The 23073-nt window shown below is 39.8% G+C and overlaps 1 protein-coding gene across 1 annotated transcript in view; it reads left to right on the forward strand.

Moving 5' to 3' along the window:
* Window positions 1-22465, forward strand: part of SLC17A8 (solute carrier family 17 member 8) — a 36861-nt gene extending 14396 nt beyond the window's left edge. The window contains exons 4-12 of the mRNA XM_005444042.4: window positions 4266-4380; window positions 4841-4928; window positions 7739-7825; window positions 8774-8913; window positions 10532-10681; window positions 13643-13775; window positions 15122-15232; window positions 16594-16721; window positions 17364-22465. Coding sequence (XP_005444099.3) covers window positions 4266-4380; window positions 4841-4928; window positions 7739-7825; window positions 8774-8913; window positions 10532-10681; window positions 13643-13775; window positions 15122-15232; window positions 16594-16721; window positions 17364-17702 — 1291 coding nt within the window. The 3' untranslated portion in view covers window positions 17703-22465. The remainder of the gene's footprint in view (window positions 1-4265; window positions 4381-4840; window positions 4929-7738; window positions 7826-8773; window positions 8914-10531; window positions 10682-13642; window positions 13776-15121; window positions 15233-16593; window positions 16722-17363) is intronic.
* The last annotated feature ends 608 nt before the right edge of the window (window positions 22466-23073 follow it).

Here is a 23073-nt window from a genome sequence, read left to right on the forward strand (position 1 = left end):
ACTTCGCTCTCTGCATTCTACAAAAAGCTATAGGGGTTACAAGACTGCCTGGGTGTTCTTCCCACCTATATGCCCTTCTGGAAATTACTCCAGGACAGATTCATCCCATAGAATTGCCCAGAAGCTTAGTCCAAACTCCCCTCTGTCTGTAACCGAAAGTTACTCGTTCAGTTTGCCCTGCTTATTCCACACTACTAGCATCCTCAATTATTAATTTCTGTATCTCACAAAAATGCCTAAGCAGAGTATTTTTCCATCTGCCAAGTAAACTAAACAAATTAGCTAAGCTTAATCATTTCCCCAGCCTTTCTAGTCTTGCCACCAGCTTTTGCAGCAGAAGGACCTCAAAAGGCAGATGTGCACACTGTTGGCTGAATGATTCAGCATATTATTAGTTTGGCTTTTGTTTCCTTAATTTCTTGCAAACAGTAAAATCAACCACGTTTACACTGTAACTCAATGTAATCTGTCAGCGGGGTACTTCCATAGGGACGTGTTGTGCATATGCACAGAAAGCTGCATTTCTGTCCCCATGAGAGTTTCAGGCTCAATCTAATGCTATACTACCATGTCACATTATGGATTTGACTATCAGAACTCAGTTCAGGAGTTGAATTTTCTTAGAAACAACAATATCCCAAAAGCTGAGCTCAAAAAGAATTTCTGTTTGCATTAATAGGATTCACAGGTCTGGCTAACTCCATCTATTCCCTTTTTTCCTTGTTTACCCAACCAATTTCAGCTTGGGAAGATTCACCAGTGGTGCCAAGTTCCCGTTTCAGAGGGGTTACTGGCTAAGACACAGGGCAAGAAACGAGCAAATCTGGGGCCAGTCTGTGAACCCACTACCCCTAAAAAGGCAAATGCTTTCTTTTCCCCCAGCTGCACTTTGGCAATGACATGTATTATTCTACCCTATTACTGACATTACAGATTTAGGTACAGACTCTTTTGTCATCCCTTTAAATCCTGCTCAGCACTGTGCAGCCTTGAACACACATGGACAGCTCCACTGCAGGCACTTCTCTAATGCAAAAAATTATCTGAATAATGTGGGATTCGGAAAGATCTCAGAACAGCTGAAAATGTGAAGTCCTTTATGGTTTTGCACCAAAACCATTTAACACCGTGTGATTTACTTTATGCATTTGTCCAGTTTTGTGTAGGTCTGCATTCTACCAAGTCCACAAAGCATTTAGTGACACTATCCCTTTAGCTTGCTGCTTATCCTCAAACATGCATCTAAATGTTATTTCATTATTGTTTGGTGGTGACAAGGACACATGAAACATAAGGCACCTCCTGATACCAGTTTTCAGTAACAGCACCCCACTCAGCAGAGAAATCTTGCTGAAGAAGTCTGTTTTGGTTCCAGAGTGACATCTGGTTGGGTATCATGGCAGTGAGGAGAGAAGAAAATGTGAGTGAATTGTAAAGAACTGGGATATTTTTAGTTATGGTAGAGACCAACTTCTTTGGGATAAATGGCAGTGAACTGCTGGAAGGATGGTGCCTCTTTGTGGAAACGCTACTCAACCTCTAAATAGTAGCAGAAGAGTGCCACTGGTTCGAACTCAGTATAAATGATACATTTACAACCTAGGCATATTAAAAGTTGACACTAAATGAAGTAGCAGAGATTGGAAACACAGTCTTCAGAATTAGCTTTTGAATAATTAAACATTTTCTTTTTCTTATGGTTTATTCTTTCACGTGCTTATTAATTTATATAATTTACCGTAGTTCCCTGAGACTCAATAGCATCACGGTAACAAACCTGATATTCCTGTTAGGGGCCAAGGAAGCAAGGTGCAAAACCCTTTTCTTCACTGATCATAACGGAGAGCTAAGTAACACTTATTTCTCAGTTAAATGTTTACTTGGCTTTGAAAGCTGTCTCCTAAATGTCAAGATATGACCATAGGCTTTGTATTCTAGTTTGGAGTTTCAGACTGCTTTCTGTACAAATCCGTTTCTTTGTCACTTCTGCCTGTCAGTCAACCCAGCCTCTTTGCTTTTGAGTTCATCTGTTGAGTGCTTTCTTGTCATTCAGATTATGAGCTGTCTAGGCATCCACTGTTGTTTTTGTCAATAGGTGTAGAGAATTTAGATAAAATGGTGTTGACCTCTGACTGTAGATTCTTTGTGCTATAATACTACCATTAATCCTACTTTGAATAATAAGACCAGATTAAAAAAAATGAAGGGACATGTATTTCTTCTGAATAAGTTTTCAAAGAGACTTAAATGTAAACAACTGAAACCTTTATTTAAGGAGAAAAAAAAAGAAGAAAAGAATGACAACAAAAGGTTTTAAAAGTTTCTAAATATTTTGAAGTGAAGCATGATAAACAGCTATGCATAATAACATCTGTGTATGGCTTTGGCAGAGAGAAATACTGCTGTTGTCCAAATCATATGATTTCTGTTCAAATATCTGTCTAATAATATTCAGATATGAGAATAAAGCTTAATGTATCCTTCTGAAATGCCACATGCACATCAAATCTTATTAAACATCACTGAATTTGAGTAGTTTGGAAAAGGAACATGAATTATAATCCACAAACAGCAGCATGCTGCTAGCTAACATCAGTGTAGCTAGGAGCTGAGGGCCTTGAACAAAACAGGGCACTTTATTCTCAGGGCATCACCTTGAGGGCAGCTTTGGGCTGACCTCCCATATCTTACCTGCTGTCGTCCCCAGGGCCACCAATTGCTGCAACTTTCTATCTGCAGAATGAAAGATCTCCCACACAAAGGCAGTCTGCAGGCAGCCAGATGTGGTTGCTTTGAATTGCAGACAAAAGAAGACAGTAGACTACTGAGGATAAGTAGTAATCCATTCAATTTAAATGGTGCTTGGCAGTTGTGGAGAACTCCTACTGCCAGTCCTGATACTTTCAGTGCTGTAACAGGATCTCAGACGGGATCCTCATGTATATCAGCTTCGGTAGAGGCTGGAGTAATGAACTCCTGATGTTCAGAGTGTGTGATGCAGCTATTGAGTCCCATTTGTTGCACAGAAAGGAAACCTAAGGCTTCAGTCAGCCAGATGTGAAGATAATGTGAAATCTACTCAATCAAGTACAGCTCGTGCCTATTAATGGCAGTAATTTCAGCGACTGGTGCAGCTGGTTGGTCCCAGTCTCTTTCTTGGTTTCCAGTGGTGTTTTTTATGGTGCAGCAGCCTCAGTTTTAAAAAGAGCTCCCCAGATGTCCTTTCAAGAGCTGGGCATCCAGGGACACTTTTCCTTTGTGCTACAGCATCAGTGCCTGGCAAAATAGCAGTGTGTGCCATACTGAAATGACTGCTCTGTCAATCCAGTTGTCTTTCAGGTCTAGCATCACTGTTGTTTCGTACTGATTCAGGGTAGTAAGTGTGCACCACTTTTCAGTTAAACACAGGAAAGCTCATGTCTATGCTGGGAAAAGCTGCTGCAGACTGCAGTGAGTGAGGCAGACATGGCTTTGAGTGGTACCCCAGGGCCTCCGAGTGGCCTGGAATTTCAGGGATGCTGCTTGGATCCGTTACCACTACATAGAGGTTTCTGCTCCTGTTTCTCTAATGGGTGCTAACATTTGGGAGGCTGCATATGATTTTCCAAAGGCACTGAGCCCCAGGTACATGTACAGCTGTGACTGACTTATGCCTGGCTGCAGCAAGCGCTCTTCCAAAGCAGAATAACAAAATGTTTATATCATGTTTTTCACAGAAGTTGTCTTGTAGATATGCCTCTTCTATGCCATAGTCACAAAGGACATGTAGCTGTTATTTAGAGAAGTGATGGAAAGGAGTCGCTCTTAAACAATGCTCTTACATGTTATAGCAGCAGCAAGTGGAACTAACCAGCACATTCCTGTGTTCAGAGAAGCATTTAAACCAGACTTTACCCAACTTAAGTTAAACCCTGTTGATATAACAGAATTTAAGTTCTTCCCCAAGACAGGAATGCTTCTCTCAGGTCAGGACTCGTGTAAACAGCTTAGCCTCCAGTACCAACACCCACAGTTATTCCTCTGATACAAAAAAAAAGTTCAGCATCTTTGTTTAAGTATGTATAAAACTTCTATTCCACTCAGAGAAAAAAATGTATTGACCATATGGGGATTTATCCCCTTTTGCCAATGAGAGGGCTTTACATGTATTTGGGTTGGTGAGAAGGTGGTAGGTGAGATTACCTCTGCAACTGCACCTGAGAACAGCATTGCTTCGGAAAAGTAGGTAATAATTATACTCCCTTTTGTGTTACTTTTTTCCACAGGGTATTTGGAGCAGCTATCTTTCTAACATCTACACTAAACATGTTCATCCCTTCTGCAGCAAGAGTGCATTATGGCTGTGTGATGTTTGTAAGGATTCTGCAAGGTCTGGTGGAGGTAGGAGCACTCACCATACTGGTCCTTTCATGCATCATTTGTTTTTGGAGATTTCATTCTGAAAAGTCATAAGATCTTTTGGTCAGGTTTTCTGATCAATCTATAGTTTTACTTGTTACTCATTTTTAGATGACAATTTTTAATCATTTTTAAATTACCTTAAAGAAAATAAAAAGTTTAGGTTTCTGCTGTTGCAGTTTGAGCTATTTTAGTTTATTTGCGTCATCCACTGCATGTACTAAACAACATTCTAACCTCAGAACACATTAAAGTAATTATCCAGATTAGTTTAACATCTTCATAACCCAAACAACAAAGCACTTCCTTACTTAGGCTTACCTAACCCTTCCTACATCATTCCATGGTGACAAACAGCTAGGACAGGTTGGACAGTATCAGCAGCTGCTTGAAGTAGGAATGCAGTGAAAGCAAATCATATGATGTGTGAAATGTCTGCCAGGGTGTCACCTACCCAGCCTGCCACGGGATGTGGAGTAAGTGGGCTCCTCCACTGGAGAGAAGCAGATTGGCCACCACATCGTTCTGCGGTAAGTTGATAGGCCCGTATGGTTTATGTAAGTACATATTCCTATTAGACATATTTTATTCTTTTCACTATTTAAAAAGGAAGTGCAAACCCTCTGCCCTTCCCTGCATTTGGCTTGTAGTCTGAGCTCAGGAACCTGAGAGTCTTTTTGTTTAATATGTCACCATTTTGTCATTTAAAGCCAACCCTCAGAATTACTTCCATAGTAAACTAAAATGGGTCTAGAGGAGTCACAAGAGAGAAACTACTTTTTTTTTTTTTTATGTGCTCCATCTTTAGAGATTCCATTTATTATACATGTTGAATTGACCCTTCTAAACAAGCACCCATCTAAAAACATTATTTTCAAAGGACTTGAGGGCTTTAGCCTAGCTGCTTAACATACTGCAGTGGAGGTGATGTAACTTCTTGCCACTAGCTGTTCTGCTTCACTCTGTTTTGAATTATGATCAGGCTCGTACTTCCTTCCCTTCTCTGGGTCCCTTTCCAATGCTGACAGCTGGCCTTCTGGAAGATGGCTTGTGGGAAATTTCAGAAGACTTTGAGCAGAGGAACCCAGTAGAAAGATGGGAGAAACTGAACTCTCTCATTCTCTTTTAATATTTCTAGCCTCTAGCAACAGACTTAAACCTTGTTATGAAGCACGGAGCAGGGAAAATACTGAGGTTTTACACTTTGTTCTTGAAGGAAGATATCTTCTTTTTACTTACAGCCACACTAATGAAAAGGGAAAAAGGAAAACAAAAAAAGAAGTTTTTTCTACTTTTAATTCCATCCTCCAGGTAGCAGTTTTTGCCATAGGTCACTGTACTACCACAGTTTCTTGCCAGAAAAGACACTGTGAGTGTCACACCTGTCCAGCACTTTCCCATGTCTAGTTTGAGCTGTCCTCTCTTCATATACTTTCCTAGTTGATGTCTTCATCCTCTTTTGGATACACCCTGCAATCTTTAATTACCTGTTAATTCCAGGGGAAACAGTGAATGTTAGTTTCCTCACCATTTCCAGGCTGGATTTGGGTAGACGGCTAAATGTAAGGAAGGTAAGGCATAATCCAAATGTACTCCCTCTACTTTTTTACCCTAAAAAGTCCAGATACACAGAGTACAGGGCAGTAATGGTTCTGCTGGGATTTCAAATGCACTGTGTTGGGAGTGAAGAGAAAGCCACTGCTCGTTACTTCACTCTGTTATTTCCCATCTGCTAGGACACCTTCACTGTCTGTATTTGGTGTATTCCTTCCCATTCCCATTTGTTACTAGGAAATTGGAACAGTAAGTGGATGTCTAACAGTACTGAAGATAAATCAGAAATATCAGGACTTTGAAGAGTAAGCAGTGGGACAGGTGGAAGAGAAAACAATGAAAATAAATACAGGTAGTGGGGTAAAGCCAGCTGAAGATGAATACCTGTAAAAGAACATACTCGATTGCAAATGTGAAAGTGACAGGAAAAAACATTTTGTCCATCAGCAGTAGAACTGAAAGGCTAGGGAAAATACAGCACTAAAATACAAGAGGAAGGTTAAAAGGAGGAGTGAAACAAAAGAAAAAAACCAGGTCTGCATATTATAGGACTTTTATTTTTAATACAGATGACTCCAGCATTTACTGATTATTTAGGTGTTTCCATTTTCTTCAGAACAATAGACCAAAAGAGAAACCTCTCCACCCTCGGTGCTCTCTCCTGGAAATCCCAGCACTGGGTAGAGAAAGTTCCATGCTGCAGCTGCTCAGCACCCATTTTAGTGGCTACAGGTAGCTGATTCTTGTACTTGAAAGGTGCACAGGAACAATGGAAGAATTAGGAAACCCCATGATGACCAGGTTCCTGGCTTCTTGACTATATTCTTGCCTGAATTACAGAGATGAGGGAGATGAGTCACTGTGAAACACTGCAGAGAAGTATTTGCTAATGAGTAGAGCATTAACAAATGTGCACTAACAAAGTATGTACTACTCTCAAAAACACAAGTATCTCATTTCCTAGAATAATTTAAACGAACACTTCTCACATGTGAAGCCACTGGCACCGCACTGAAACCAAATTGTAAGAATCTGGATTGTAAGAAGTCTCCCCAAGGTCTTAATGGAAATTCCTTTCCAAGCACTTAAATATTCGTCTCTTTCTGCAAGTCACTTGGAAGTATGTTTCACCAGTATTATATATTTCCCAATCAGAAACCTTGGCACAGACCACGTTTTTATCCTTTTTTTCCCTGTCAACTTTTGTCTATTTATTCCAGCTGTTTGTTCATGCCACTGATATGAACTAAATGAACATGGTTAAACAGACCCAGGGTTAATCTGAACACCCCCTCCACTACTAGCACTTGTGGGGTCATGGGGCGAGAGCCATGACAAGAGCCTCCCAGCATATCTTTAGCCATCAAGATTTCTGGACACCAAGAAGGCTTCTGAAACTTGGGCCATTAGCTTCTCCAGAGTACACCTCATATGCCACGGGGTTAGATGGGATTTCCCACTGAAGTGCATACGTAACAGCTTATGCCTGCATGGTGGTTTGCCATCAGTCTTGGATTTGCAAATCCCATTTGCCTACAGGGCAGAGCCTTTCTAACTGCAAAATGAGACTGGTGATCCCACACCAGCGAGGGCCAGTCCTTACACACCCCAAGCAAAATTTTAGAGCTTCCATCTCATTCCCCATGTTCAGAAGAAATCATGGTGCCAATCAGCCAGATATGTCCCTCCAGCTCTGCCCCCATGAGTACCTGTCTGGATTGTCTGTACTGCAAGCTGGCTGCGCCTATCATAGCTGATATGTTTTATTAATCCTTTTTCTCCTCAGGGTCTTATGCAGGTGCGGTGGTTGCCATGCCACTGGCAGGTGTGCTGGTACAGTATATAGGATGGTCATCAGTCTTTTATATTTATGGTGAGTTGCTTAGCATGAAGGATCTCTATGACTAGACTGGTACTGCCAGTTGTTTTGTTAAACCTGTATAACAAGCATGGATCAAAGTTGCTTTAGTGGATGAAGAGGTTGCAGATAGGTATTCCAATTTATTCTCTACTTATTGCAGCTTCTGAGAGCTTTTATTTTGTAATCCTCTGTTATAAAATGTTTTAAAATTGTAATGACCAGGCTACGGCTCATAGTCACCCAGTGAGAGGGCTGGATGCAGTTGCCAAGGTCGCTCTGTAGCACAAACACTCATGTGGTAAGTGTCCAGGAGTGCACACTAACACCAAGTGCTACAACACACGCTGCCAGTGAGGAACCAGATGCCTCTGAAACCTTCTGCACTGAGAAATCTGTCCCATGCTGCCCGCCCTCGGTAAAGCAGTGCCACTTTTACAAAGTGGTCCCCTCACATGGGTATGGCCTTGCGGCTGATCTGTGGTGCCTCATGCTTCCCCCACACAGGATGGGGCAGAGCTGGCTCAAACATAGCCTTGTGCATCAGTAACCCAGTTAAGAAGGGGTTTCTCTGTTTCCTCTGGAGACACAGGACACACCATAAGATTTGCCATTGCAATCTGATTGCAATGTTCTTTTATGCAGATTGCAACCATGTTATGACTTCCATGTTCCATGTTCCATGTTTTTTTCTTCCTCAGATTCTACATAGAGCTTTCCTTCTGCCTTTTCTCTGCCTCATGCAGATCTTGTAACACAAGTAACAAAATGCTCAAATGCTTTGCGAGCAGGCACACACTACCACTACACGGAGTTAGTTATCATATTTTCTTACTTCTGTGAGCATATTTTCTATGCAGACTTGGTCTAACTGGTTCTCAAAACAAACTTCAAGGCCTGCAGATACTGAAGTGTGGCTTTATTGGCTTTTAAAACTGAGTTTTGTTTTTCCTGCGTCTGCAGGAATGTTTGGGATTATTTGGTACATGTTCTGGCTGCTTCATGCCTATGAGAGCCCTGCTGCACATCCAACAATAACCAGTGAAGAAAGGATATATATAGAAACAAGTATCGGAGAAGGAGCCAGCCTAGCTAGTGCAAGTGTAAGTAAATAAGGCTTTTCTGATTATAATTTGTGAGCACTTTCACAGAATGAGCGTATAACTGGATGGATACTATTGGCTGCATAAAAGCAGCAGAATTATTTTCTGTTGATGTTTAGGGGCTTTTCCTCTTATGAAAACTGCAGGATCAGGCTCATGCAGCTGGGCAGGATGAGTTCAGCAACAGGCAAACCGTGTAGTGCTGTTTCAGCTCTCGGCTTATGGGGCCTCACTAACCTATGCAGGGAAGGGAGTGGGGAGAGAGAGGGAACCACACACTCTGCTCTCCTGCTTACTCTCTTGAGTAACTATCGTATTTTTTCTAAAAATATTAATGGAAATAGCTAAACAAGACACTGGATGCAGATGTTAAATTATCCAGCTGCCTGTTGAGCTCTTACTAAGGATGATTGCAATTCTGAAAGCTTGAGGACAAGGTTTCTGCCCTGCTCATTCTCACAGCCTCTCAGCTCCTTGTTTTAAGACTTCTCACCCTTTCTTTAAGAGAATTATGGAAGATCCTGGAAACTTAAGGTTAAAGCCTATTTTTCCACCAGGCTTCTCTCCGTTCCCTTAGGTAATTTATTTTTGCTAGTGGTGAAAAATAAAACTGTTTCTTGATAGACTTTTCTTCTTGGCTTTTGCTCTTGAACATTCTGGAACAAAATAACTCCAGACTCTTTCCTCTACATGTTTGGGGTATCAGCCTTGTTGAAAGTGTAAAGTACCAGACTCTCCTTTTGGGCATGCTCCTGAAATATGGCTGAAGGCACTCAGGTCTTGGCTGGAGACACACATACTCGTTCTAGGTCATGGTTTTCCCTTGCTGTACAGTAGTTTTACTGCAGAGAACATTAGTACCACCATCATATATTCACACAAAACCACAGGCAGGCAGTTGTCTGTAGAACACAAGGACCATTTTTGTAAAAAAGGAGAATGTCAATGTATATTGCCATAGTTACATATTTCAGCTTCTGATTTTAGTTCCATTATAAGTGAACAGGGCTCTGAAGTAAAGTAATCCTGCTGTATGGAGTATTGAAACATAAATAGAAAACAGAAATGCCAAAAGCAAGTTATAGAAATTAAATCCTCTACCACTTAGTATTTTTATTATTTATTAATTATATTTATTAATTAAATCCTCTACCACTATATATTATATATCTACCACTACCATTTATTGCTGAATGAAATGAATTAGATTGAAGCAGGTAGCTGCTTGTTGCTGTGCCACCACATGTTTCTGAGTTTGGATAACCTTTTTTTCACAATCGAATGTCTCAAACTTCATCATGCCAATAAGTGGGGAATGACACAAGGTTTTCTCTAGTTTTCGTTGATTCTGTTATTGATTCTATTATCCCGATAGCAGGATTCCAGAAGACCTTGTGTAATTTCAGTAAACAGGACAATAGTAGTATTATAATAGTAGTCACCTCAAAAATCCTACAGATTCTAGGGAAGTTTCTCTACCTGTCTTTTGCTACTAATCCAGGAGATATCTTTTATTTGCATTATAAGTGATTTTCAGTGTAAATTGGGTGCCGTGTACTGTCTCATTGTTTATTCTGCCTCTGCCTACTCGCTTTTGGTTTGGTTTTTTTTTTCCTAGAAATTTAGTACTCCCTGGAAGAGATTTTTCACTTCAATGCCAGTCTACGCAATCATTGTGGCAAACTTTTGCAGAAGCTGGACCTTCTATTTGCTCCTTATAAGTCAGCCTGCTTATTTTGAAGAAGTCTTTGGATTTGCAATAAGCAAGGTAAATGTCTGTGATGAAGCAGTGACCTTCAGACCTCACCCTACAAGGTGCAGAGTGCTTGAGGAACCCCAGATCCTCCTGGAATCATTACAGTAGATTATTTCCGGTAGCTGGGATGACATACTTCTGGTGATCTGATAGAAATAAAAGCTTGCTAGCATAAAATTATTATATTTATATTCTATAAATTATATATATTATTATATATAAAAAAAGGAAATGACTGAGAAGTTGTTTTGGGAGAGAGTTAATTAAAAAACCTCATATATCATGAAAACCACAAAGTAAACAGAAATGCACATTTGGTTTAGTGCTGGCCATTTAGCATTGCTTGCCAGGTAATTTTTATCATCTTTTTTTTCATTACTTTTCATTGATGAGGGGTCAAATTTTGTATAGGTTTATATTCCTGACCACTGCCACTTCATTAGTCAGTATCATCACATTCCCTCTTCAGAGTATGAATGAAGACTTCAGAGTGATTGTTCCAGAGAAGTTGTCCCAACATTCCTTTAAAAAACCTACTTGTTACATTGAAAATTATTCTCAAGCAAGTGTAATTCTGCAAACTGATACCAAACAACATCATTACCTGTGTGGTCTGGAAGCACGAGTGTGCTCAGATTCTGCAATGCTGGCATGGTAGCAATGACACTGAATAGCCAAGTACAGCATGGAGATGAAGAACAAGATGAAGGGGTATTAAGACAAAACAGATTTGTTTGTTTTGAACTGCCTTTCATTAGCCCTAGAGTTGCACCTCTGTGTACCTCAGTAATTAAAAACTAATGCAAAACTGACTGTCAATGTAAGGAGGTAGAACATCCTAGATAATAAGCTTTTCACTAAATTACTGCTTCAAAAAAAAAAACAAACTTCTAGAAGATGACATGCTGATCACTAAAACTCTGCAAAATAGTCTTTTCCCATGCCTGGGATAAATACCAGAGTTATCACAAAAAGTAGTAACCTTTTGGCAGAAAATTCACCAAGGGGAAGTCATGCTTGACCAATTTGATAAACTTCTATGATGAAGTGACTGACTTGGTAGATAAAGGGAAGAGCGGTGTATATTGCTAGCTAGACTTCAGTAAGGTAGGTACTTATAGATCTCATAGAGAAGCTGTTGATGTATGGACTGGTTGAGCAGACAGTGAGGCGGATTGAAAACTGCCTGAATGGCTGGACCCAGAGGGTGGTAATCAGTGGCACGAAGTCTGGTTGGAGGCCAGTAGCTAGTGGTGTACCCCAGGGGTCATACTGGGTCTGTTCCTGTTTGGCATCTTCATTAATTATCTTGATGATGGGGCAGAGCATACGCTCAGCAAGTTTGCAGATGTTACAAAACTGGGAGGAGTGGCTTGATCCACTAGAGGGTTCTTCTGCCTTCCAGAGGGACCTCAATCAGCTGGAAAAATGGGCTGACAGGAACCTCATGAAGTCAAACAAGGGGAAGTGCAAAGTCCTGCACCTGGGGAGGAGCAGGCCCATACACCAATATATGCTGGGAGTCACCCAGCTGGAAAGCAGCTGCAGTCTCCGTAATTGGAGATATTCAGAAGCTGTCTGCACACAGTCCTAGGTAGCCTGCTCTAGGTGATTGTGCTTGAGCATTGATTGAAGAAGATGACCTCCTGAGGCTCCTTCCAACCTCAACCATTCTGTGATTCTATGAAAATGAAAAGAAGATGAGCATCAATTTGTAGGCTCCAATCCCACAAAAATAAAAATACACGCATGACTTTAAATGTATGCTAATAGTTTGTAAAATTATACCATAATGTCAGGCTTTATGCTATATGTTCTTTGGTCCATACACAATGTGCAGGTTTTTCCTTCCTTTACACAGTAGCAGGCAACAGGAAGAGATTTGTTATCCAGAAACAAGCTCCTTAAGAACATGGATAACAAAAAAATATAAAAGCAGGTGAAAACCAAGATAGGGCACTCTAATATCAGGACACATAAGACAGGGGTTTGTGATGTCTACGATAGAATTTAATATTAACGGTCTTCTATGCAGCTCTTCAGTGTAACCATGGAAGAGCAGGGATATTGCATATTTCTAAGGTGAGATTCTCACTTGTGCTCTGGCTTCTCCTCCTAGGCCACAAGGAGATATTCCTTCCATCACCCATCCTTGGGCACCTACTCTAACCAGCTAAATTAAAGCAGTTTTATTGTGCTCCTTTGCTGGTCACTGGAGAGAGGGAAAACTCCATCAGAGCATTAGCTCCAGACTTTTTAGACAGAGTTGTCTTTTTCCTTTTTATTATATATATACAGAGAAAGAAGGAAGGAAGGAAGAAACACCACCCTACCCCTCAAAAACTGAAGGAATGTGCCCAGGCACTTTACATTTCATTGGTGCCCTTAGGCGCTGGGCAGACAAGAGATGGTCTGCACAGATCCGGCTTCCTGGCAGGGGCAGTTACTGACTGCCCCTTTGGACAGGGTGCTGTTTGACCCCAGCAGTGAGCAAACAGCCCCGTTTTTGACCCTGTCTGTCAGGGACAGTGACTGGACAGCACCTGGCACCCCAAGGAGCATCCTGTACGCTCCACTTCCCAGGTACAGCATCCTGTGAATCCCATCTCAAAAGCCCCAGCAGAGATGGTGGACCAGGGCTGAGGTGGGTAGCTTCTGGCTATGGCATGGCTCACATACTGCCATTACTGGAAGGGCCTGGGAAAAAAGCTGCTACTACCTGGACGAGAGTATGCTGAAATCTCTCGAGCTCCCAGAAATCCTTAAAAATGGGAAAAAAGTAGCTTAAGGTCACCCAGGTCTTGGTTGCAGGTCCTGTTGGACCTGTCTGCAATTCCCCCACACAAGGATCCAGGATCAAAAAAGTGTCTGATGGGGGTAACAAAGGGGTGAAGAAAGGTATGGTTCCTATTCCCTTCCCCCTAAATCCTGAGGGAGGACATGAGCAGTAAGCACTCATTTGTCTAATTGCAGGTTGGCCTTTTGTCGGCAGTTCCTCACATGGTCATGACTATCATCGTACCCATTGGAGGGCAACTAGCGGACTTCTTACGGAGCAGGAATATTTTAACCACTACCACTGTAAGGAAGGTCATGAATTGTGGAGGTACTATTGGATTCTGAAAATACAATATTTCAATTCTGTTCTGCAGCTGATGCAAAAATCATAGTTTGGTCCATGTTTAAGTGTAACAAGAGACAAATTACTCTAGAATGCATTTACAGCTGGTTCATCTGAAGGATTTAATGGAGAGCTGATGTTAGATGTCCTCATGGTGTAAATCCTTACTCATATGAGCACACTTTTAAAAAGGGAGGAGGAAAGAAGCCTTGTTAATAATTGAAAGGGCAATAGGGACTGGCCGAGAAGAGTAGTATGATCAAATAGACCTCATCCTGCAAACTTGTATGGACAAAGGTAACCCTGTACTGTGGTGCTGGAGAGAGCTTTTCCAAGCGGATACAGTCTTGCAATAGCTGGCCATGTTCCTATGTGCTACTTCCAGCAGAAAAACCACTGTCAAGTTTAGGCTGGAAGGGTTGAGTGAAAAAAAGGGTGAGGGATGGACAGAAGCATTTTTACTCAGCACAAAAAAAATTGTTTCCAGTTCAGTCACTGAACTGGAAAATCAATGACATCTACTTGTGGGGATGATACTAAATTAGGGAAAAATTTTCAAGCCAGATAGCCTGTGGAGTCGTTCTCCACTGCCAGTTCCTGGCTTACATTATTTATGGATGGCATAGGCTGCCTGAAATAGAGATGCCTGCAGTCAGAGATGCCATGCAGCTTGGCTACGCATTGTCACAAAGGATTCTCAAATTCATTGTATCTTCCGGGTGTATTTTCAGTATCATTAAAAAAAACCAACAATGAAAAAAACCAAACCAAACCCCAAAACCCAACAAACCCCCAAACCAAGCCAAAACAAACAACCCAGAAGGACTGTAATGTTACATATTAGAAATGTCAGTTTCTGTGATGGCAGAGACTGGAAATTCCCTGTGATGCTTAGGTACGTCCTATTGTGTTGGTGCCACACTTATATGTAAAATGCTTTTCTGTTCCATTTACCGAGCACATCTCACATCACCACAACCATGAGAAATTGAAGGCAAGAAGTGTTTTTCTCCTTGTCCTGTCATGTTTGTGAATTTTTCAGGACTTTGCAGAGTCACTTTCTCATTGTGTCCCTGTACTGCTCAGTGAGTTAACTTCACCAATTGCTTGAGTCGTTTACACAGCAATGAGGAGAAAAAAGTATATTCTCAAACAATAAATATTCAACTATCTCTGTGAATCCACAAATCTTCCACGCATGTTCAAAAACAGCTATAATATACAAAAGAATTTTGTCTCATCTTAAGTTGCTGTTCGTGTTAGACCTTATTAGTATCTCCATGACCAATAGTAATTTAAATGTAATTTGTTGCCATGTGTTTCATTTGAAGGCTTTGGGATGGAAGCAACCTTGCTTTTGATAGTTGGTTATTCTCATACAAAAGGTGTGGCTATTTCCTTTCTGGTGTTAGCAGTAGGCTTCAGTGGCTTTGCAATTTCAGGTAAGAATTGATCTTATTCTTGGTTTTACTATTAGTGATAAAAGTGATGTCATTATCCTCACTGTTGTTACTGTCATAATTTCTATTATTCTGTTTGCTCTTAATGTGGCTGCTTATGGGTATTCCCTGTTTCTTCCCATATCAGAAGTAATTTACTCCGGTGTCCATGAAACATGTTGCACATAAGAGATGAAGCTTTGAAAGAATCTGTTCTTGATTGATTCTAGTTTACATCAGCTTTGTGCTGTTATTTTCTAGTATACTTCTACAGTGTCAGCCACCTTTTCTTCTTCCATAAACAGTATCCCTAAAAGGAGAGAGAGAGAAAATTACTCTGGAATGAATAGTTGCTCAAATGCTATCAGTTGCAGCCCCGCTCCCAGCCCTAGCTGCCAGTTTCTGCTTTCTAGGTCAGTCCTCTCCCTGTTGTGTCCTATAACCAGCCCTTCTCCAGAACAGTTGTTTGTAACACTTTCATGGGTGTCTCCAGTCTCATATTGACTTTTGTAGCTCCACCAGTACCATCATTATTAAAAAAAACTCTTTTGTTATGAATATGGAAGGCCGTCAGCTAGCAGACTGCCAGGAAGATGGATCTATTGAACAAAATTGACCAGCAAAGTAACTACTGGTCTTTTGCTGGTTTAGGACTGTGCAGGTGGGAAGTAGTTTTTTTACTCAGTTACGAGGTGCTTGCATAGAAGACCATTTCTATCAATCAATTTTTATTGCAGGATTTTCCCAGTAGTCAACTTTTTACTGTATTTAATCCCATGCACTTGGAATTCATCACCCTTTCTTGTGATCATCCATAGCTCCTATGACTAATTTTCATTACCTAAAGCACGAAAATTATCTCAGCTGATTTTTACTATTTGTTTTTATTTCTTAATAAAATATGTATCCAAAAGATACACTATAGTAAGGGTAATTATTTTTCCTACTGTTTTTTTATCATGTTAAACTGCTACTTAAAGTACTGGAAAATATGTATTAAAAACCACTATGTCATAAATAAAAATATATCAGACATTTGACTAACACGAGGCATTCATTCCTTAATTAAAGATACTTGCAGAGTGCATTGTTTCAGTATGAGAAAATGGGAAGCACAGATACTTTAAAATTTCAGCAAGGTCGAAACAAACTATGTTTTCTATACAACATGATTCCCAAAGGGGTTTTGAAAAAGAATAAAAAGTTGCAACATATCTTCCATCTTTATCACCAAGAAAATACTACCCTTCTTTCTGGTATATATAGTAGGGGGGTTCCTACCTTTTTGGCTTCTTCAGTCAGAACAGCTCTAGAAAGCTACCAAGCACAATGCTGTGCAGTTGACCGTTGTCTCTCTGTTGCAGGATTCAATGTGAATCACTTGGACATAGCCCCGCGTTACGCTAGCATTCTGATGGGCATCTCCAATGGTGTGGGGACACTGTCAGGAATGGTGTGCCCACTTATCGTTGGGGCAATGACAAAACATAAGGTAACATTTCTCTGTGTTTTCTTGGAAAAGGATTAGGTAAGGCCACAAAAGATAAGACATTTCAAAGCTTCCTGGAAACTCCGTTTCATCATTGATCTCTGCAGCTGTTTTCTGTTGGTTGTCTTAAACACTCACTTTTACAATACCCTGGTGGCCAGATTCTTGGCTATTATAAACTAATTACCTGTTTATCTAAATATCTACTAAGTAACTAATCAGACATTATTTTATACTACCTGAGGCTAAGTCTCTGCAATATCTTTGTACCACTGGGGAATGCTTATAGGACTTGGGAAACTCCTCTACAATGCATCCCTGACAGGGTTCCTAACCAATCACTGTTTTACAATAAGATTATCTTAACTGTTAGAGAAATCTCTGAATTTCCAACTCCATGAATATTTCACATGCAAGACAGAAAATTCACTGTGAGGAAAAAAAATTCCCATGTTATATTTTATTAGCCATTGTTATGAAAGAAAAAAATCTTCATAACGACCCTCATAAATTGCTCCATCTGTAACATCAGAAATCAAACACTGATCACAGTCATTGTTCAATATGTGCTAATTTGTGGTCTAATTCAGACAGTAATATTTCTTTTTTACTGCAAACTTAATGAGAGCTGCACCATTCTTTCAGACCCGTGAAGAATGGCAAAACGTCTTTCTGATCGCAGCGCTGGTGCATTACAGTGGAGTGATATTCTACGCTATCTTTGCTTCTGGGGAGAAGCAGGAATGGGCTGACCCTGAAAACCTCAATGAAGAGAAATGTGGCATAATTTATCAGGATGAACTAGCTGAGGAAACAGAGATGAATAATGAAACTTTTGTAAGTCCAAAGAAGATGTATGGTGCTACCAGTCAAAACAATGAAGTACAGAGAAGGGAATGGAGAAAGCAAAAGCAAGTAACTCAAGACATGGAAGAACAGACTTCTTACCATTATGAAAATGGAAATTTTCAAGATTTGTCATAATACTTGAAATTGTAAGGTTTGTATAGCAGCTACTCCCACCCACCCTCCTGCCTAGCTGCCCCAAATCATCAGGTATCCATATTTATTCTCTTATTCAATTGTGTAACATCGGGCCATGTGGCTAGATACAAGGGGCGGTAGTTCCCTTCTAGTGGTGTGGAAGAGGGCTAACAACAATAGGACTTGGAGAAGTGATACTAAATCCTTGCTCAGCCATCATATCCCCTTGGGAGGGACTTCTGCACCCATTAGGCGATGACAAGCTATGGCAGGTTCCTGCCTTGTGCAAGCTGTAGGACTGACTGTAAGAGCAAGGAGTACCCTCATCTTCCTATCTGAACAAAGAAAGGACAAGGTCATATCAGATGCTGGATCCACTGTGATTTGTGTAATTACTGGGCTCCAGTGGTGTGAGAATCTGGTCTGAGTGGCCCTGCTTTGTCTTTTTAGGATTCCTGTAGGTTGGTATTTGAGCTGCTTATTCCATGTCAAACTACAGACTCATGTTAAAAGATCAGAGTGGAGGGAAAAGCAGATTTATGACAGTAGGCTGTAATTAATTACTACTGGTCACTCCACAACAGGAAGAGGAACATGTAGCAAAGATGGCACAGTATTGCTTCAACAGTTCCTTCAAATTGATTGACAGTCTGCTTTATACGCATAGCCCACCATAGCCCACAGAGTCTGGATAAGGTCATAAACTGGATACTTGTAAGATTTCTGCCCCTTCATAGATTTTGTGCTGGCATGAAAAAATTTTGAATACAAAATCATCATTAGTGATGTAATATAATTAATCCTTATGAAAGGAAATCTTAGTCCTATTTGGATTAGGTTTCTCACTCAATTCATTATTGTGAAGTAATTTAAATATATTTTTCTAATATTATACTGATAGAGTTCCTGGCCTCAAACCCAACAGTCCTCATTTAGGTCAAAAAGCTTGCTTACACGAGTAAAGTCTTTAGTTCTGCATCTATAACTTTTCAATGCGTCAGTCTGACTGTTGCTGCAAATGAAGTACTGTAACACTTGAGAGTTAACAGAGTACCTATGTCTAAAAGTAATTTTCTTTTGCCATTGGTATATGTTTGCCTGTGTAAAGTGGCTTTAGCCTTTTTCTACCATTTTTAGAATCAACCAGTGGAGCATGCTGTATCATCTCAGTTAGCTGCAACCCAGAGACTCATTGTGGCATTAGTACTCTTTTCAGAATGGAGAATTTCAGTAAGCTGTGATTTAATTTGTCTTTCGTTATGATTACATTATGCCTCATTAAATTCAAGTGAAAGCTATCCTGTCTAGCCTATGATGTGCTTTGTGATGTTTCAGTATTGTTGTTCTCATGTACCATACATAGCCACTAACATGCATTTTGCTATTTTGTTGAAGTACAATTGAATACCGTGAGTGGAATTACACTTGTACATTCATTTGAATCCATGGATAATTTGTCTTCCCTACAAATATAATTAAGCAGGGAGATCAGGAAGCTAGCTGATTCTCTGTTCGTGTCTCTTGTTCCTTTTACTGCCCAGCAACACACAATCTACAACTATATATGGATCAGAAGTAAAGCGAGCTGAATGGATGCTGATTTGACTGCAGTGAAGACACTTTTATTGGTCTCAGCAAATAATTTAATGGTAGGGGTATTGTTATGGTACAGCTCAATCCTACTTTGATACAATGCAGTTTATTAATAAGCCTCAAAAAATATCTTTATTCTGTAAGGACAGAAAATATTTTTTTTTCAAAATTCTAGATTTTAGTTTAGTCTAGAGTTGCTGATTTCACTACTGACATGTAAAACAGGTATAAGAAGATATTTTCTTTCTTTCAGGTCATAGTCAACATTTGGGGATTTAAGTGGCAGAAGCTTGAGTCAAATGTTCTCACCAGTCTATCACAAAAGCTGGACCAGCTGCTGTTAAACTATTTTGCAATGTCCACCATAACTTATGAAAGAGAAAGGGCCACTCCTCTGCATATGCACAAATTAAACAGCTTCCTCCTCCCTCTCCAAGCACTTAGCATGCATGTAGTTACTGCAGAAACTCTTAACAGGAAAAATCATATTATGAAAGGATTTAATATAAGAATCTAAGTATAATCTGGCAGAGAGGAAAGAGAAGAACAAACAATGGACTATTCTAGAAACAGTAATGTTTTCTGAGAAGTAGCATCATTTCAGTAATGATAAAGGGTAGCTTTCCTGGCTCACTATGAGGAACACAAAGGGAGTGAATGTTGTTGTTACAACAAAGAACTACAAACATCCCAAAAGTTCGGGAATGGCCAACCGGCACATGAGAGCTCAGTTGCCTCTCTGGTGAATGTAGCTGCTTTCTTACTGCTATAGATATGCACCACAGCTATCACAAGTGACATCTTACATTAGCAGGATCATTTTGTATCCACCAACAGACTGCACTGATTTAGTTCAGTGCAAGTTTGACTTCAGTGGACATTTGAGTATTATTTAATGCCCTGAAAGAAATGGTTTAGAAACATTTGGACAACCTTTTGCATTTAAATAAGTACTTTCTTTCTTTTCTAGATTTAACTGCTTCCAGAGGCAGAATATCATCTCTGACCAGTTGAAGTTATGTACATACCACAATGCTTGTCCAGGCAATAGCATTCAAATGTTTGGGCTGCCTTTCTCCCTTTCCTTTTCATCTCTTTAAATTGTTCAGGTGCATTGCATGAAGTGTAAACATCAGCACTGTTTGGAAGTTAGTTTTTTCTTCCAGGAAATTTTTGTTACTTAATAAACAATTTGATTTACACAGTGGCTTCCACAATCATGTATGACCAAGAATAAAGCCAACTTACTGGGAACAAACAGGCTTTGTAACTCCAGTGGGTGTCTCTATCTGCAACTGGCTCCAACAGCCTTTTCTTGTGGGATCTGAAGAAAGTGCAGTCACTGAGGGTGTTTCTGATAAAACTGACTTAAAATACGTTAGAATTTGGAACATTTAAACAATAAGGCAAACAGCTGGCATATGCCAACCTGACTCCAAAGAGGTCACTGTTCTAATGCTAGTGGACAACGATATTTTCATCACCCAGATAATATCAAATGGTATTTTCTAAGGAGAAATACTAGCTTGATTAAACTTCATTTATTGCATATTTCTATACTTTTCTCTCTCCCCATGCCCAAAATAACTTTTGCATATTTTCAAATATAAGACAGTGCCCATACGCTCAGAGTTTGATTTGAAAATGGCTTTCTGATTGCTGAAGGAAGCAACATTTGGTTTATATTGGGAAGAGTCATCTCTCCATACTGTGAAATGGTAAAATAGGTAGGCTACAGAATACTAATTTAAGTCTGAGATGAGAAAAAGTAGGACAGTAAGTCCTAGGTATTTGTTGTTCAGTGTTGTTATCCACTGATCTTTCTTAATAAAGCAAGCTGCAGCTTTTATTTCTTTGATGTCTGATGTTTTCTAGGCATTACTAGCAGAAATTTAACAGTATTAATTCTCCTCTTATATTTATGCAAGAGTTAAACAAAATTTTCCTTGGTTCCTTGTAGTAAGAAAGGAAAAATTAATGACAGAAACAATGAAAATTCACCTGAGTGAATTATCCAAGGAAATAATCTCTTAGTCCAAAAGAATATACAGACTTTGGGGTAAAAAATATAACAAGAGCATCCAGATGTTAACAAAGTGCCAGGAGGAGTTTCATGTGTGTAACATAATTATTTTGAAGGTAGCAAGGCAAAAATTAATTCAAAGTCATGCAAAATGTGTCATGGCTTTGTGTGAATGTTTCCAGTTGACTACTGTTTACCGATAGTTAAAGAAATCTTTAAGTTTAGTCATTATTTTGAGGAAAATTTTGTAAACCCTGAATTTCTTATCTTATTTTTCTTCCTATTTTCTGTTAAAGACCTTAATTTTAGAGTGCTATTTAATTATTCATAATTTAAGAGAGAGGAGTGAATATTTCTTGTGGTTAAAAGAACAGAAAGGGGAAAAGAGAAAAACAGAAAGCAAGTTGCCACTAAGAGCCAATGCAGACAGTGCTGAGGATGGATACCAGCTTCCAAATCCTTGAAACAGAACTTGGCGTTCTCTAGACTTTTGAGTTAAAAACCTGCATGTTGAGACCTGATATTCTTCATCATCCCAAGGTTCAGGGAGTTCAATCAGGACTGATTTCAAAGCTTAACTCTCAGGAAATCAGGAATAAATAAATGGAGAGATTAAAAACTCCTCATTCTTATATCGTCCAAATGCGTATGTTGGATTAGATAACACTGCTAGTAAGATACACTACTAACACTACCGCAGCTCTATATATGTACATACAGAAGACAGTCTGGCAGGCTTCTTTGAAAAGATGCTTTTAATTACTCACATACTGATACCAGTAATTTCTTAGCTTCATTTGATAACAATGTTTACCATGACATGAAAAATTGTCCCTTTTTTATCTCAACCTTTTTTGTTTTAGTGTTTTTACTGCTTATCATGTTTAGAGCTCTTCTACATGCAAATTCACGTAAGTAAAGAAAGAAATTACGTAAGAAATGTAGTAAGATTGTACTTCTTTGTGCTGAACTGTCTTTTAAATAACATAATAAAGCCAACAGGTTTTCCCCCAAGAGCATACCATTTGGATATTTAAAGTCTTGATCATAACAAAAGCTTGACCCATTTAACTTGTTTCCCTCCCCTCATTTAATTACAGCAGCCAACAGACTACATTTGTTTATGTATAACCATACTTATCTGCTCAATAAAGTCGGTGCTTAGACTCTTGCTGTACAAACTTTTGGCATCTACTTTGCTCCTTATTTTAGGGTTAATTCTACCTGCACAAATTTAGAGCTCCTTTGAGCAGGTCATGGCTGTTTTGTTAAATACGTGTTAAGAAAACACTCAAACTCATGAAAAAGAAATCTCCGTTGGCTCACAGCTGTGGTTGCCCAGAGGTGTCTCGCAAATCTTTGGAGCATCAGCCTCAGGAAGACAACTTTTGTAAATCAGGAAATATTTAATGTACTCAATAAAGATAGCTCTGCTCTCGAGAGCTAGCAGTCATCACCAGAAACACCTGTGCCAGGTGTTTTCTCTCTGCGGGGCATAGCTGTGATGAAGAGTGAGGGAATTAGAGAAACTTGCTAATGCCATGATTAAGATAAGGAGAATGGGACTTTTTCTTGTTTTAGGGAGGGGACTTTGATCCCATCTGCTTGTTCCCTGCCCCCTCCTCTGCGTGTAATGAAAATAAAGATGTCTGCATGTCCTGAGAGATCTGTTTCCTGACAGTGATCAGTTCTGCAGTTTGTGCTGGTAGAAATCTGCAGGGGGGTGGAAGCAGCTTATGGGTCCCTGCTGCTTCA

This window comes from Falco cherrug, chromosome 5, assembly GCF_023634085.1.
Source record: "Falco cherrug isolate bFalChe1 chromosome 5, bFalChe1.pri, whole genome shotgun sequence".
Classification (NCBI taxonomy): domain Eukaryota; kingdom Metazoa; phylum Chordata; class Aves; order Falconiformes; family Falconidae; genus Falco; species Falco cherrug.